Source organism: Lithobates pipiens, unplaced genomic scaffold (genome assembly GCF_037356315.1).
Source record: "Lithobates pipiens isolate NorthernLeopardFrog02 unplaced genomic scaffold, aLitPip1_a1.2 Scaffold_13, whole genome shotgun sequence".
Classification (NCBI taxonomy): Eukaryota; Metazoa; Chordata; class Amphibia; order Anura; family Ranidae; genus Lithobates; species Lithobates pipiens.
In genome coordinates, this window is record NW_027507718.1 from 307,565,230 (window position 1) to 307,580,821 (window position 15,592).

At 43.1% G+C, this 15,592-nt stretch overlaps 1 protein-coding gene across 1 annotated transcript in view; it reads left to right on the forward strand.

The window, feature by feature from the left end:
* Positions 1-575: 575 nt before the first annotated feature.
* The window catches only part of INTU (inturned planar cell polarity protein), a 158,954-nt gene continuing 143,937 nt past the window's right edge, over positions 576-15,592 (forward strand). The window contains exon 1 of the mRNA XM_077476882.1: positions 576-943. Coding sequence (XP_077333008.1) covers positions 855-943 — 89 coding nt within the window. The 5' untranslated portion in view covers positions 576-854. The remainder of the gene's footprint in view (positions 944-15,592) is intronic.

Sequence of the window (15,592 nt, forward strand, 5' to 3'; positions counted from 1 at the left end):
ATGGTCTGACATTTTGATAAGGATTGCAGTACCACCAGGACCAGTCATAATGTCCTCCATGACATGGCCAACAAAATTATATGGAAGGAATGGTGAAAATGTTTCTAAAAAGGAATGGACAGTGATCAGCCACACAGAGCTTTTTCGAGAAAATTCTCTACTTGCAATAAAGATTGTTTCTGAAATTCCCACTCGTATCCTGATGTTAACTTGTACAAAGCCCAGTGATGTTTGCATCTACAGCATTGCTGGCTGTTATCCATTTGCGTGCCCCCACCCCCTACCTAAAAAGTAATAAGTCTGTATGAATTAAATAATGGATTTGCAAGTTGGCTAAAGGAGCATCATCTGGGAATACGAATGATCATGTGCCTCCATGTGTAGCCAGCTTAAGCCTCTTATACCTGACATGTCACAGCAGCATAGATTTGTCTCCCATTCCTCAATAGCCCTTTTTTTTTTTTTTTTTGGCTGCCTGACGTTTGTGGGATGAATGGGATGTGGGAGGGCTGAGGCTTTAGTAAAATCACAACTATGAGCTGCTGGGAGACAGGAGAGAGGATGGCAGAGTTTACAGCACTGCTTGAAGCTGCTAGCATTACACATAGGGTCCCTAAAGGAGGAGGGGACAAGGGACCTCAGCTTCGCAGTGACCACTTAAACTTTGCTGGAGCTGGAATGAAGAATGGGGCACAGAGAAGGCTGTACTACAGAAAGATGAAAGAAATCTAGCTCAGGGATTGTTAAATGTGAAGCGACAGGGAATCACAGCATCCATCAAGAAGACACCTACAAGATGAGCACTGAATAAAATCACATCTGTAACTGTGCCATGAGACAACCTGCTGGGGACCATGTTTAATGTGGGCAATCACATCATCCCAAGGACTGTCAGCAGGAACTTGGATGACCTGGACTCGGTGCAAAGCATCTTATTGCACAGGTAAGTTAATGAGAAGGAAATAAGATCAGGCAGATTCAATTTAGACATAATGGGGGTTATTTACTAAAGGAAAATCCACTTTGCACTGAAAGTGCACTTGGAAGTAAAGTCGCTGTAGATCCGATGGGGATATGCAGGGAAAATAAAAAACAGCATTTTTGCTTGCACATGATTGGATGATAAAATCAGCAGAGCTTCCACTCATTTCAGATCTACCCCTTAGATTTAGAGCGACTGCACTTCCAAGGGCACTTGCAGCGCAAAGTGGATTTTCCTTTAGTAAATAACCCCCAATATACCATTTGTAACTTCTATTGCTATAGCTATGCTGTTTCAACAGGTCATCTTTTTGTGTGAATTAGCAAATTTTTTTCATGCTGCAGCTGAATGCATTTTTACTCTATAAATTGCTGTCAGCACACTGCCTGACCTTTTCACATAATGAAGCAGATTTGAATGTTGTTTGTAACAACTGATGTACTACATGGAAAATAATTAAAAGGACATGCATTCAGAAGTAATACAAAAACCTCTTACACCAGCTACAGAAATCTTCATGCAATATGGGCTCATGAATGAAATCAAGGTGCAGATAGATGCCTATTATCTGAGTAATTTAGCAAAATCTCAGTGGTTACCTGAAAACAGAGGCAGGGAATATTTAACTGTTGCCATTAGCAACCAACTACAGTTTTTTTTTTTCTTCTTCCTGGTCGTTTTTTGAGAATGGTAGGTAAATCCAGATAGTTTCTAATGACAAATTCACTAAATTTTTTTAACATCCGTTTTTGAAAATCAAGAACTGTGAATTTTGTTGTAAAGATGCACAGTATATTATTATCTAAGCTAAGTTGGTAAATATGTCACATGCCACTTCAGGCAAGACCAGGCTCCACATTCCACAATCACATCTAAGATGCTGGTTTGGCTCGTCTCCACCAAAGCAATCAATTAATCCAGCAACAGGAATGCCAAACATTAAGATGCAAATTAATATTCTTTCTTTATTAAAATAGTCAGCAGGAGCAGGTTGTATTTTAACGTTTTGGGCTAGGTAGCCTTCTGGGCCTAGCGCAAAACATGTCAGAACATCACCTGTTCCTGATAGTTATTTTAATAAAATTATTTTGCAGCTCAGAGTGTGGCATTCTGGTAGCTGGTACAGTTAAACTGTCGCTGTAGTTTATGAATCACAACAATAGATCTATCAAAAAGATAAATCTGAGTCAGAGCTAGAGCTGGCAACCTGAGTAACTGTCATGAGAACAATCAACGTCAATGTCTCAAGGACTCAGAAAATGGAGCTGCTGGTAGCAAATAGCAAAACTGCAATGCACATAACAGAAATCATATATTATTTACAGTTATTCGCTGGATCTAATTTTTCAGTCTGTCATTGATATACAGAATCCTCCTGTAGTAAACCTATACGTAATAATTATTAGAATCATTTATACTCAGTCTTGTTCATATTCCAAGCAGCAGCAATAGAATTCTATTGCTGAGGGTCATGTTTTATCATTCTCAGTACCAGCTCATGTAAATATTCAGGCCAAACACAAATGTTCCCTTAATAAAAAGAAGAAAAAAAACTATGTGCAATGTTTTAAATCACAGTAACCAATCAGAAATGGTCTTTCTCTGATCTAATATTTGCAGAATGATTGCCTGCTAAGGCACTGCTTGCTGTTTGCTATTAGTAGTGGCATATGTACGGTAGTGATTAGTATTGTTTTGGGTATTTATTTCTTATATAAAAAGCTAATTCCGGTGCTGAAGGTTATCTGGAGCTAACATATCTCCAATTTTGAGATGAATATATCTCGCAACCCGAGGCATATGCACATGTAGTCATAGATATTCAAAGTAACTATACCTACGGTATACTAAAACACCTGTATATTTATTAAGTCTTGGGTCATGAGCTTCTCACAATTAATCAATTGGCCAGAGTGGAATTTTGCGTACCGATTTTCATTTTGTGACATTTCCCCTATGCTTGTGAGCAAGCCAGGAGCAGTGAAACACATCAAGAAAGGTTGGTTTTCAGGTGTAGACATATGCCTCATTTCCACTGAGCGGATCGGTTCCGTACGGTTCAGTACGCTACGCTATTTTGAGTGTTTCCATTATGAAAGTGGCCCATATAACCGAAACCATACCGTGCTATTCAGGGTCCTGCTTCAGATGTGGGGCCGTAAAAAATGGTCCGGTACGGTTAGGGCGGAGCTACAACACATTCCACTGATTGGCGGACAGAAAAACGTCTGCCAATCAGTGTGAGGCAACGCTAGCCATTTTTTCTAAACCCCGTATGGCCCCTGGTGGTCCGACTTGCAGGGGAAATGCTCACCTGAATAGGCCAGACCATCCTAACTAGAGGTCGACCGATATATCTATTTGCAGTTTTTTAAATATTTGGCATCGGCCGATTGTGCTGATAAAAAGCCGATTTAGAACTGCAGCGGGACTTAGAAATGACTTCTGTACTAGAAGTCAGTGTAAGTTGCCTGAGTTGTCATAGAAACGTCTTTCCTCCTCTCTGGGCAGGCTGCCAAGAAAAGAACAGAAAGATACAATGTTTACACTTGAATGAATGAACTCATCTCTGTGTGTAGAAGTTCTCAGTTTAACCATTTAAAGACTAAATCTTTTCTGACACTTGTTGCTTACAAGTAAAAATCCTGTATTTTCTGCCAGAAAATCACTTAGACCCCCCAAAAATTATATATATTTTTTTAGCAGAGATCCTAGGGAATAAAATAGCGGTTGCTGCAATATTTTATGTCACACGGCATTTGCACAGGTCTTTCAAATGCATTTTTTTGGGAAAAAAAATACACTATTTAAAAAATAAAAATAAAATAAAAACAGTAAAGTTAGCCCATTTTTTTTTTCGTCCAAAAGTTTTGACTACCTGTTTTTATTTAATATATAGTTTTTTTTTTTTTTTTATCTAAATGATACATACAAGTAAATTGATTGGAGGTTTGTTTTGTTTAATAAATGTTTAAATGTAAGAAATTTTCTGTATCACTTATGAAGACTGCTTTCACACTGGAGCGGCCAGGCGTTGACGGTAAAAAGCAAGTTTTAGCGGCTCTTTACCATCATTTTAGCGGTGCTATTTGGCTGCTAGTGGGGCACATATAACCCAGCTAGCGGCCAAGGAAGAGGTTAAATGCGCCCATGAAGCACTGCTGCCAAATCGCATTGCATGCGCTTCGGCAGTGGTGCCCATTCATATCAATGGGCAGGAGTGGTGGAGGAGCGGTATACACCACTCCAAACGTGCTGCTTGCAGGACTTTTTTTTTAAGATCCTGCCAGCGCATCGCCTCAGTGTGAAAGCACTCTGTCTTTCACACAGACTACAGGGGAGCCATTTTGCAGGCACTTTACAGGCGCTATTTTTAGCCCAAAAGCGCCTGAAAAACGCCCCAGTGGGAAAGGTGTGTTAGATCAAGGGGGATTAAAAAAAAAAAAATAATAAAAAAAAAAATTAAATAAAATCGGCCTAACATATCGGCCCAAAAAAATCAGCATCATATATCGACTATCGGCCGCCATGATTTCTAAATATCGGCATCGGCCAGAGAAAAACCCATATCGGTCGACCTCTAATTCTAACCCTTCCAAACTGTACCGACCCGAACCAATCCACTCAGTGGAAACGAGGCAATAATGTATTCATTAATTTTGCTGCCAGTTAAATAAATACAGCAAGAAGAGCGGTGATTGGAGTGTAGTTGTTATTTTTTATTTTTGGAGGAAAGTCAGTGTCTTTTTCACAGGCTACATCTATTTACATATGAGAAGTCAAGATAAATGTGAATGGATCTATGTAAAGAGTTGCCTAACATGCCACTGCTATATAACTGCTGGAAAGAAATAACTGTACGGGCAGAATGTATGCACAAGTACACTGATCACTAAAACAGCCAATTTTTCCAGTAGTATACCAGTTTTCAGACATATGTTAGATGTGCTTTTGTATAAGATTCATATTACAAGAGCCAAAAATAAAACTGCTATATGCTTTCTGTTCACCAAATTTCACCAGCAATTTGCAGTATTATCTCTCACTGGCTGGTATATTCTTTGATGTTGCAACACAAGATCCGAGACTTGCTTGTGCTCCTGCAGTAAGGGCTAATCCCAACTCTTTCGAAAAGCTTGTTCTTTGAACAATCCAAAAATTGTCAAGCAAGCTGAAAATTTCACCCACTGATAATACCAATGTTTGTGGTTTCTGAGCACTGATTCTGAGCTCATTATCTCAAAGTTAAAATTTCTTGTGAAAATAGCAGCATTTATTGGTACTTGGAATGTGTCTGACCTTGATCTTGTTGTCTCTGAGTATTACGTAGTCATTATTGCTTGAATACTCTCCTCATGGCTTGACCCTCCAGCAAAAAACAATAAACCTGGAATAGATCCATGTTGGTTGGTGCTATGACAACTACAAAATATATGCAGATACCTTCCACCGAAAAAGAAACAGTGTTATCATAAAAAGATAATACAATTACTTGGGTGGCTGGATTCCTATACAAGTAGCTGTAGGCATTTCTTCTACGTCATTATTTCTATTGATTGATGATTGAAAGAGTTTGTGGCTGATTAGGAAGGTCTTTTCCTTCATTCGTAAAAAAACTATGTTTTACAAGATATTCAATGTATTACAAGTACCGTGTAGATTTCTGTGAAGGGCTAGGCAACAATTTTTGTGAGCAAAAATATATAACCCTTTATTTAGATAGTTTAACTTTAAATATACAAAAAAAGGAGTATTGCATTAAGAATTCCCTTCATTACAAATATATACTTTGTTATATATGCAGGCTTATTATTAAGGTCTCACCCAAGGTGCAGAGTCACAAATGGTCTTCACCTGAGCTCCTGATGGTCAGCTTGAAACCTTAGTGGACTCTTGTTTTCTTTGCTGCAAACTGGCACCAGGTTAGGGAACGCAAGTTCATCCAACTAAGGGGTTGCTGAGACAGAAGGGATACAGAGCTGAGACAGTTTATGGTGTGGTAGACAAGAGAGTATTTGGGTCCAGGCAATGGTTATTGTAGGCAGGAAACAAAAGAGTAGCTAGTCCAGGCAGAGATCGCGGCAAGCAGCGGGCAAGAGAATAGTCAGGTCCAGGCAGAGACCATGGCAGAAAGCAGGCAAGAGAGTAATCAGGTCCAGGCAGGCACCATGGCAGAAAGCAGGCAAGAGAGTAGTCAGGTCCAAGTAGGCGGCTGGCAAGTGAGCAGTCAGGTTGATTGGGGTCGGCAAAAATCAAGTAACTGGCAGGTAAGTATTATAGATCTTTAGCTCTCAGGTAACTGGCAATAAAACACAGCACCAGGCCAGCCACTTCAAAAGGAAGAAACTTAAAGTGACACAAAACTTTGGTTTATGATTATAAGATGCAATTATTATTTTTTTGAATAACAAACATGTTATACTTACCTGCTCTATGTGATGGTTTTGCAAAGAGCAGCCCCGATCCTCCTCTTCTGGGGTCCTCCCCCAGCAATCCTGGCCCTCTTCTCCTGCTGAGTGCCCCCAGAGCAAGCTTGCAATGGGGGCACCCAAGAAGGCTTGCTCCCAAGCCGCTGCTCTGCTTGTCCATTCACACACAGAGCCATGGTTTAACCCTGTCCTCTTGCTCTCTTCTCTCTCTTCTCATTGGCTCATTGGCTGTGATTGACAGCAACAGGAGCCAATACTGTGTCTGCCAATGAGGAGGGAGAGTCCCCTGAGACCCGAGGCTCTCCTGCACATCGCTGGATCGTGATGGGGCTCAGGTAGGTATTGGGGGGGGGGGGGCTGCTGCACAGAGGTTTTTTTATCTTCATGCATAAAAAACCTTGAGCCTATAGAATGAAAAATTCTATTCAAGTATGTATTCTTAACTCAAATAGTAACTTATAATGCTCTCAGCTGCCTTCAAATCATAATTTTTTTGCTGCTGTGATCCGACTTCCTACTAGAGAGTGGCTATGTTCGTTCTCATTGGTTCCACTCATGCTCGCTCCTGATATTCCACTCATGCTCGCTCCTGATAATCCAGAACCGAGATATGGATTATGGACTATGGGATTTGTAGTGTGCATAGAGCAGTGCATGTGGGCGTGGTCATCTGCGTCTGGGTACATGGGGGTACCTCTCCCAGGGAGCATGCTCATCAATGCCCGAGACCAGGTGGAGACTGTGGTCATATGAGAAATCCAACATTAAGGCAGTATGTAGCAATTAAAGTATAGAGTTCCATTGAAAAACAACTTGTCCCATGTCACTGCACACTGTAACATGTACATGCATTAGGACGGATGTGCTGAGCCTGCGTCCAGTTTACTAGTCCAGCGTACCTCTGTTACCTCACTCCTAGTAACAGAATGGGGTCCCTGCCGAGGACATGTACAGACCTCATGCATGCTCTCACTTAAATCTTTCCTTACTGTACTTTGTGACAAGGCCATCGATCTCCGTAACGCAGGTTCGGATCCCGTTGATTTTGGATAACAACCGTTAGGGAGGAAGCCAGAACATCGCCCCCCTTGATACCGGAGGACCTACAGTGGTGTGAAAAAGTGTTTGCCCCCTTCCTCATTTCCTGTTCCTTTGCATGTTTGTCACACTTAAGTGTTTCGGAACATAAAACCAATTTAAACAATAGTCAAGGACAACACAAGTAAACACAAAATGCAATTTGTAAATAAAGGTGTTTATTATTAAAGGTGAAAAAAAATCCAATCCATCATGGCCCTGTGTGAAAAAGTGATTGCCCCCCTTGTTAAAACATACTATAACTGTGGTTGTCCACACCTGAGTTCAATTTCTCTAGCCACACCCAGGCCTGATTATTGCCACACCTGTTCACAATCAAGGCATCACTTAAATAGGAGCTGCTTGACACAGTAAGGTCCACCAGAAGATCCTTAAAAGCTACACATCATGCCGAGACCCAAAGAAATTCAGGAACAATTGAGAAAGAAAGTAATTGAGATCTATCAGTCTGGAAAGGGTTATAAAGCCATTTCCAAAGCTTTGGGAATCCAGCGAACCACAGTGAGAGCCATTATCCACAAATGGCGAAGACATGGAACAGTGGTGAACCTTCCCAGGAGTGGCCGGCCGCCCAAAATTACCCCAAGAGCGCAGCGACGACTCATCCAAGAGGTCACAAAAGACCCCACAACAACGTCCAAGGAACTGCAGGCCTCACTTGCCTCAGTTAAGGTCAGCGTTCATGCCTCCACCATCAGGAAAAGACTGGGCAAAAATGGCCTGCATGGCAGAGTTCCAAGGAGAAAACCACTGCTGAGCAAAAAGAACATCAAAGCTCGTCTCAATTTCTCCACAACACATCTTGATGATCCCCAAGACTTTTGGGACAACATTCTGTGGACCGATGAGACAAAAGTGGAACTCTTTGGAAGGTGTGTGTCCAAGTATATCTGGCATAGAAGGAACACTGCATTTCATAAAAAGAACATTATACCAACAGTAAAATATGGTGGTGGTAGTGTGATGGTCTGGGGCTGTTTTGCTGCTTCAGGACCTGGAAGACTTGCCGTGATAAAAGGAACTATGAATTCTGCTGTCTACCAAGAGATCCTGAAGGAGAATGTCCGACCATCTGTTCGTGTACTCAAGCTGAAACGAACTTGGGTTCTGCAGCAGGACAATGATCCTAAACACACCAGCAAGTCCACCACCGAATGGCTGAAGAAAAACAAAATGAAGACTTTGGAGTGGCCTAGCCAAAGTCCTGACCTGAATCCTATTGAGATGTTGTGGTATGATCTTAAAAATGCCGTTCATGCTCGAAAACCCTCTAATGTAACTGAATTAGGACAATTCTGCAAAGATGAGTGGGCCAAAATTCCTCCAGGACGCTGTAAAAGCCTCATTGCACGTTATCGCAAACGCTTGGTTGCAGTTGTTGCTGCTAAGTGTGGCCCAACCAGTTATTAGGTTTAGGGGGCAATCACTTTTTCACACAGGGCCATGATGGTTTTGATTTTTTTTCACCTTTAATAATAAACACCTTCATTTACAAATTGCATTTTGTGTTTACTTGTGTTGTCCTTGACTATTGTTTAAATTGGTTTGATGTTCCGAAACACTTAAGTGTGACAAACATGCAAAGGAACAGGAAATGAGGAAGGGGGCAAACACTTTTTCACACCACTGTAGCACCTTACCAGGTACCACGCTTAGAAACCGGTTGCGTTTTGCTTGTTCCATCTTGTATATTGCTTTACAAACCCATAGTGCTTTACAAACACCCAGGTTCTTTGGAATATGCCAGAACCAACATGTACCCCTTTGAATAACTTCAGACCAGGCTCCTAACTGTTAATATAACTACTGAACATCAATACTGCATACAGTTCAATATGAACAACGTCCTGTTCCTAATTCTTTTTTTTTTTTTTTTTTTTTTTTTTTTTATCCAAACAAATTTTATTGAGTATAATGGTTGATAACAGGAAACATAAAACATAAAATAATCAACTGTTACAGCTAGCTTGGCACGTAAACATAAAACATGCACAATAATGCGTAAGACAATGTGAAGTAATGTGACATTAACAGTAGAGGTATAAAACAGTGAGGCTATGTCTACGTGCGCTTTGCACGGTCCTGCTATTGGGGAGTGTATGAACAGGCACGTGAGCGGGTTATTCGGACCTGGCTCCCTATAAACCGGGCTCAGGGGGCAGGATCCGTCTGATGGTGAAATGGGGGGGAGGGGGGAGGGGGAATTGCCTTAATAAGGATGTGGAACATGACCTTGTGCCAGTGGCCGGGAGAGGGCTGGGGAGGGGAAGACAGAGGGAAAACGGGAACTGGGTAGGGGGGAGTTGGGGATCCGTCCACCGCTGTTCTCCATGAAAAGGATGTGACTCCTTAGTGTATGCGGGTCGTAGTGGTGGATTCCCTAGAAAGAGGTTGAGACGTGAAACATTGAGAAGTCCCAAAGTCGCATGATGATGGTTATGTTCACCGTCATAAGGGCATAAGTGGTGCGGCTCTACATATTTGTCAGAGGTTGACTAGGGGGTTCAAGAATTACTCGGAGTGTTTTGCAGTCTTTCCAATGTGTTTGTAGTTATGAAGTGTTTCCAGCAGGCCCATTTGATGTTATATTTGTCGGGGGTGTCTCTGGATATGTGTATTAATTCTTCCATTTCTGATATTCTGTGCATCCTGTGGAGCCAGTCTTTAATAGAGGGGATTGTCTGGGATTTCCAGTGTATTGGTATACATTGTTTGGCTGCATTGATCATGTGGACTATGATGGTTTTACGATAGGAAGTTTGTGACAAAGTGGTATGGTGCAAGAGAAATTGAGCTGGGGCAAAAGGTAATTCATAGGTTGTAATGTCTTTGATCAGTTTGTGTATAGATTGCCAGAAAGGTTGGAGTAAAGGGCAAGACCACCAGATGTGGAGCATCGTGCCTCTACTCTGAAGGCATCGCCAACAGTTATCTGGGGTAGATGGGTTCCATCTGTGTAATCTGTTCCTAATTCTAACTAAGATAATGTCATAGTCCTGCCATTCCTCTATTAGGAGTCAATTATGGCATTGCCCATGTTGTCTGGTTGTCTTGTTGTCTTGGATGTTCTCCGTTTTTTTCAGCACTCAAATTTCCTGATACTGCACTCTCATTCCCACTCCATGTTAGGGTTTGGACTTGAACCTCTGCTATCTCTGACAATGACACTTCTGGCTGAGCTACCTGAGATGCTGGGTAGCACCCTCTCTGATCCATTGGACAACCCTGTCTTTTTCCTTGATTTCTGATGAACATTGCATAAATGAATTATATATCAGTTCATAAAAATTGTGCAAAAGTCCTCCAGATTAATGTTTCTTCATAACAACATCAATCCTTAGTGATGACCAATCCCCACACCAGTGTAGACATTTTCCCAGTGCTCATGAATGTGACTCCTTAGGGCTCTCTGAGCTCTGACTTCTAGTGTGGAGAAATGAATCATGTATTACATCAGACACCACAATCTTCCACCTTCTTTGAATGGAAGCACTGTAGCCTCCTGTCCACTAGGATCTCACTTGGGTATACTCCATAGTACCTCTCCAAAAATACAGGGTGCGGTCCCTTATTAAGTATTCATGCAGCCCAAAATGCCTTGCCAATTAAAAAAGAAGTATAGAAAGAGGGCTCTGATAGTGCAGTTTGTTAAAACTAGCGCCTATTTTATTCAATAAATAAAACTTGCAAAAAGGAAACCTAAAAAACGCCTTGAAACCATCCATAAAATCAAATACAGAACTTCCTGCTACGTCACTCCAGTCCGAGTCTATCACCACTCACACCTATCTGCAGGAAGTAATTAAAAAGAATAACATGACTTGCAGTTTTGTAGTCCATCGATAAAGGGAAAGTAAAGAAGTTCTATTTACAGTATTAAATTATTTATTTCTTTTTTAGGAAAAAACAATACATATCTTCCAAAAAAAGATCCGGATATGACAGTCCATGAGCCTGGGAATTATGCAATTATTTTTTACTGGCAATAATTCAGCTACGATTCAATAAAGGAAATTTAATGTTAGGGCACTTTAACACTGACAGCTCCCCGTCGTTTTTGCTGCGCTTATCGTCTGCTAGCAGGGTGCTTTTAACCCCTGCTAATGGCTGAAAAAAGGTTAAAAGCACCCGCAATGTGCTGCTGCTTCGGCAGCACTGCCCATTGATTTCAATGGGCAGGGGGCGCTGTAGGAGCGGTGTATACACCACTCCTACAGTGCCTCAAAGATGCTGCCTGCAGGACTTTTTTTAGTGTCCTGCCAGCACACCACTCCAGTGTGAAAGCCCTTGAGCTTTGCAGGCGCTATTTTTAGTGCTAAAGCCTGTAAAGCGACTCCGTATGAAAGCAGCCTAAGAGTCCTATGTAGTTGAAACAACTGATCTGCAAGAATTACACTGTCTGCCTTCATGTTTTGCAGGTGGGTATAAAAAAGATTAAAAAAAATTATATAAAAATAAAAATCCTTAGAGTGTATCTTGACTGCATCTGAGCACCACAAACCAAAAACTCTTTTAAATTAATTTTTAATATTCAAAATAAACTCCCCCATCCATCCATGTCTCTATGCTTTACTCTGTTGAGAAATTGCTTTGAAAAACAACCCCCTAGCATTTCTGGCTGTGGCCATCTTAATTAAGGGCAAATGATTCATGTAACATTTACTTCCTGGAATCTATCTGCTCTTAGCTCAGGCATTTTACATTTCTTCAGTTACTTCCTGGTTTCTTGCCTAGGCAAATTATTTCATACATCCCAGGAGTCTTCAGGAGGGGAGGAGAGGAGGAAGGCTTTTCTCAGCTGCAATGCCTTAAAAAAAGTATTAATACCCCTTAAAATTTTCCAAATTTTGTCATGTTACAACCAAAAATGTAAATGGATGTTATTGGGATTTTATGTGATAGACCAACACAAAGTGGCACACAATTAGGACACATGGGGACCCATCCACACAGGACACAGGCGGGACCCATCCACACAGGACACAGGGGGGAACCATCATCACAGGACACGGGGGGACCCATCCACACAGGACACAGGGGAAGCCCATCCACACAGTACCCTGGGGGACCCATCCACACAGGACACAGGGGGACCCATCCACACAGGACACAGGGGAGGCCCATCCACACAGGACACAGGGAAGGCCCATCCACACAGTACCCAGGGAGACCCATCCACACAGGACACAGGGGGACCCATCCACACAGGACACAGGGGAGGCCCATTCACCCAGGACACAGCGGAGGCCCATCCACACAGGATATAGGGGAGGCCCATCCACACAGGACAGAGGGGAGGCCCACCCACACAGGACCCAGGGGGACCCATCCACACAGTACACAGGGGGGCTATCCACACAGGACCCAGGGGTTCCCATCCACAAAGGACACAGGGGGGACCCATCCACACAGGACCCGAGGGGGGCATCCACACAGGACCCAGGGGGAACCCATCTGCACAGGACCCAGGGGGGGCTCATCCACACCAGACCCAGGGGGGACCCATCCACACAGGACCCAGTGGGGATCCATCCACACAGGACCCAGGGGGTACCCATCCGCACAGGACCTGGGGGGCCCATCCACACAGGACCCAGGGGGGCCCATCCACGCTGGACCCAGCGGGGCCCATCCACACTGGACCCAGGGGGGCCCATCCACACAGGACACATGGGGGACCCATCCTCACAGGACCCAGGGGGGCCCATCCACACAGGACACAGGGGGGACCCATCCACACAGGACCCAGGGGGGCCCATCCACACAGGACACAGGGGGGACCCATCCACACAGGACAACCTTTTCAGGAAGTGAAAGATAGCTTAGCAAATTCTGATAAAGGGAGATAGGGTTGTCGGTGAAGAACAAGAAGTAGCTGATTGTCTAGTTTGATAAGGCTTTCTAATCTAAACAATCAGCTAGCCAGAAAATGAATAATAGCACAGATAATGATATTTAACATACTATTAATAGGAACAATTTCATTTTTGGCTGGACTTCCACTTTAATATAATAGAAGGTCTCATTGAGCAGTGGACAGGATTGGAAGGTATGAAGGTGAGCTATTACAGGAATTTGTATGCACTCTTTATATTATCTGCATTCATTTTTCAGGCTGTTGAAAGGCATACCTTTGGCTAGGTAAACAAATTAACAGACCCCCTTTTTCCTATACTGGATAATACCTTGTTCATTTTGGGGGGAGCATTCCAACTGAAAACAACAGACTAACCTACCTGTTCCTTGGTTTTGCATTACACCTATCCAGCTTTGTTTCTTGAATAATCATTGTACTGACTTTCCTAATCTGACCTTCCTTCCGTCCCTGTGGCTCTTTTAGTGACTTTAGACCTGTCACTACTTCTCCATAAGGCTTGGCATAACAATTTCATATACAGAACTTGCCCTGACAACTGCGACTCTCCTCTTCCCAGCCTGTAATTCTCCAGAAGACTGTATGTAAAAAGGACCTTCATACATTGGAAATTAAAAGGTTAACTTTCCTACAATATATTATAACCATTGTAAATCTTTGACGGACTAAATGGCTATAGAGGGAAGGATTATGGTTATTCGTATGCAGTCCAACAAACCACTCTGTCTACGTATTTTATTACACGTTAACAGTCATTTGCTTTACAAGGCTTAATGTTACTTAACCTGTTCCTGTACAAACAAAATTATTATAACATAATCACTAAACTTGTTTAGGATTTTATGTAATTATCAATGCATATTCAGTAGAAAGAGTAACAGTCTTGTGTAGGCCATGAGTTTGACTTGCCTACAGCAGTGCTTCAGAGACTTTGTTCACTGTACTGTAGTGCAGGCATCGCTAAATGGTCTGGACCTACACAAGGTGACAGTCTTATTTGAGCAACTACAGCTCCTGATATCATCCTCACTACAGGGCAGAAGGTGCGTCAGATCTGAACAGAAGGTGTGAGCTCCCCAACTTTTCAATTTAACAAGCGGGTGATTCATTGATAGATGGTTAAGCTGTCTTAGCGATCAACCTCTTGTTAACATAAAACTCTGCTGTGATCCATGCAGACCTGCTGTACCCTATGCCTTCTGTCCTGCTGTAGATAGGACTGTAGAGGGGGGAGAAAGTTGATGCAAAAGGGGCTGAGGATATTGATATGAGAGGTGGGCTGTGATGTGAAGGAGGGACTGGGGGGGGGGGGGGGCTGTGATGTGATGGGGGGGGGGCGGGGACTGGGATACAAAGGAAGGGGATGTTAAGGAAGGACTGTAATGTAAAGGGGGTGTGATGTGAAGGAGTCATAGCACAAATATGAGATTTTGACCTCTGCTTTAAGAAGAATATACTGAGCAGGCCTCCATGAATTTTAATTCAGTACCCCTTCTGTAGTGTGTTTGGCATAAGGGCTGCACCCAGGGCCGGTGCTACCACTAGGCAAACTAGACAGCCGCCTAGGGCGCACTGCTGCCTAGGGGCGCCAGGCCACTGCTTTCCCTCCACGTCTGCAGCTTGTAACTAACTCAATCTCAGGCAGCTGCTTCATCTGACCGGTAGTGTAATTAGAGGTGCAGCGCAGTACTGGAGTCAGCGCTAGAGGAGGCAGAGTCAATGCTTCCGGTATAGGGCCGCCTCCTGTCCCATGAGCACAGCAAAGGGGGCAGAGTCAGGGTGGAGCCAATGGGGCCGTCAAAATTAGGTTTTGCCTAGGGTGTCAAAAATCCTTGCACCAACCCTGGCTGCACCCATCCTATTCTATAGCTGTCAACAGTCCCAATTTGCCGGAGACATTCCCAGAAAACAGACCAATGTCCTGGTCTGAGAATGTCCCGGATATCGGGATGTGGCGGATGCAGGAGCATGTGGATAGGCAGCCTAGCCAATCACTGGAGCTGGCAGCACTACTTGGTGAGCCTGGGGATGGTGAGCAGAGCTCGACTGCCATGGTTAGGACCAGGTAGGTCCTTCTCACTACTAGGCCTGCACTGATGAGATTGCTTTAAAGAGATTGCACTGACGAGACTTCTCTGATAAGACTACTCTGATGACATTACACTGATGAGACTGCTCTGATGAGATTGCACTGACAAGGCTGCTCTG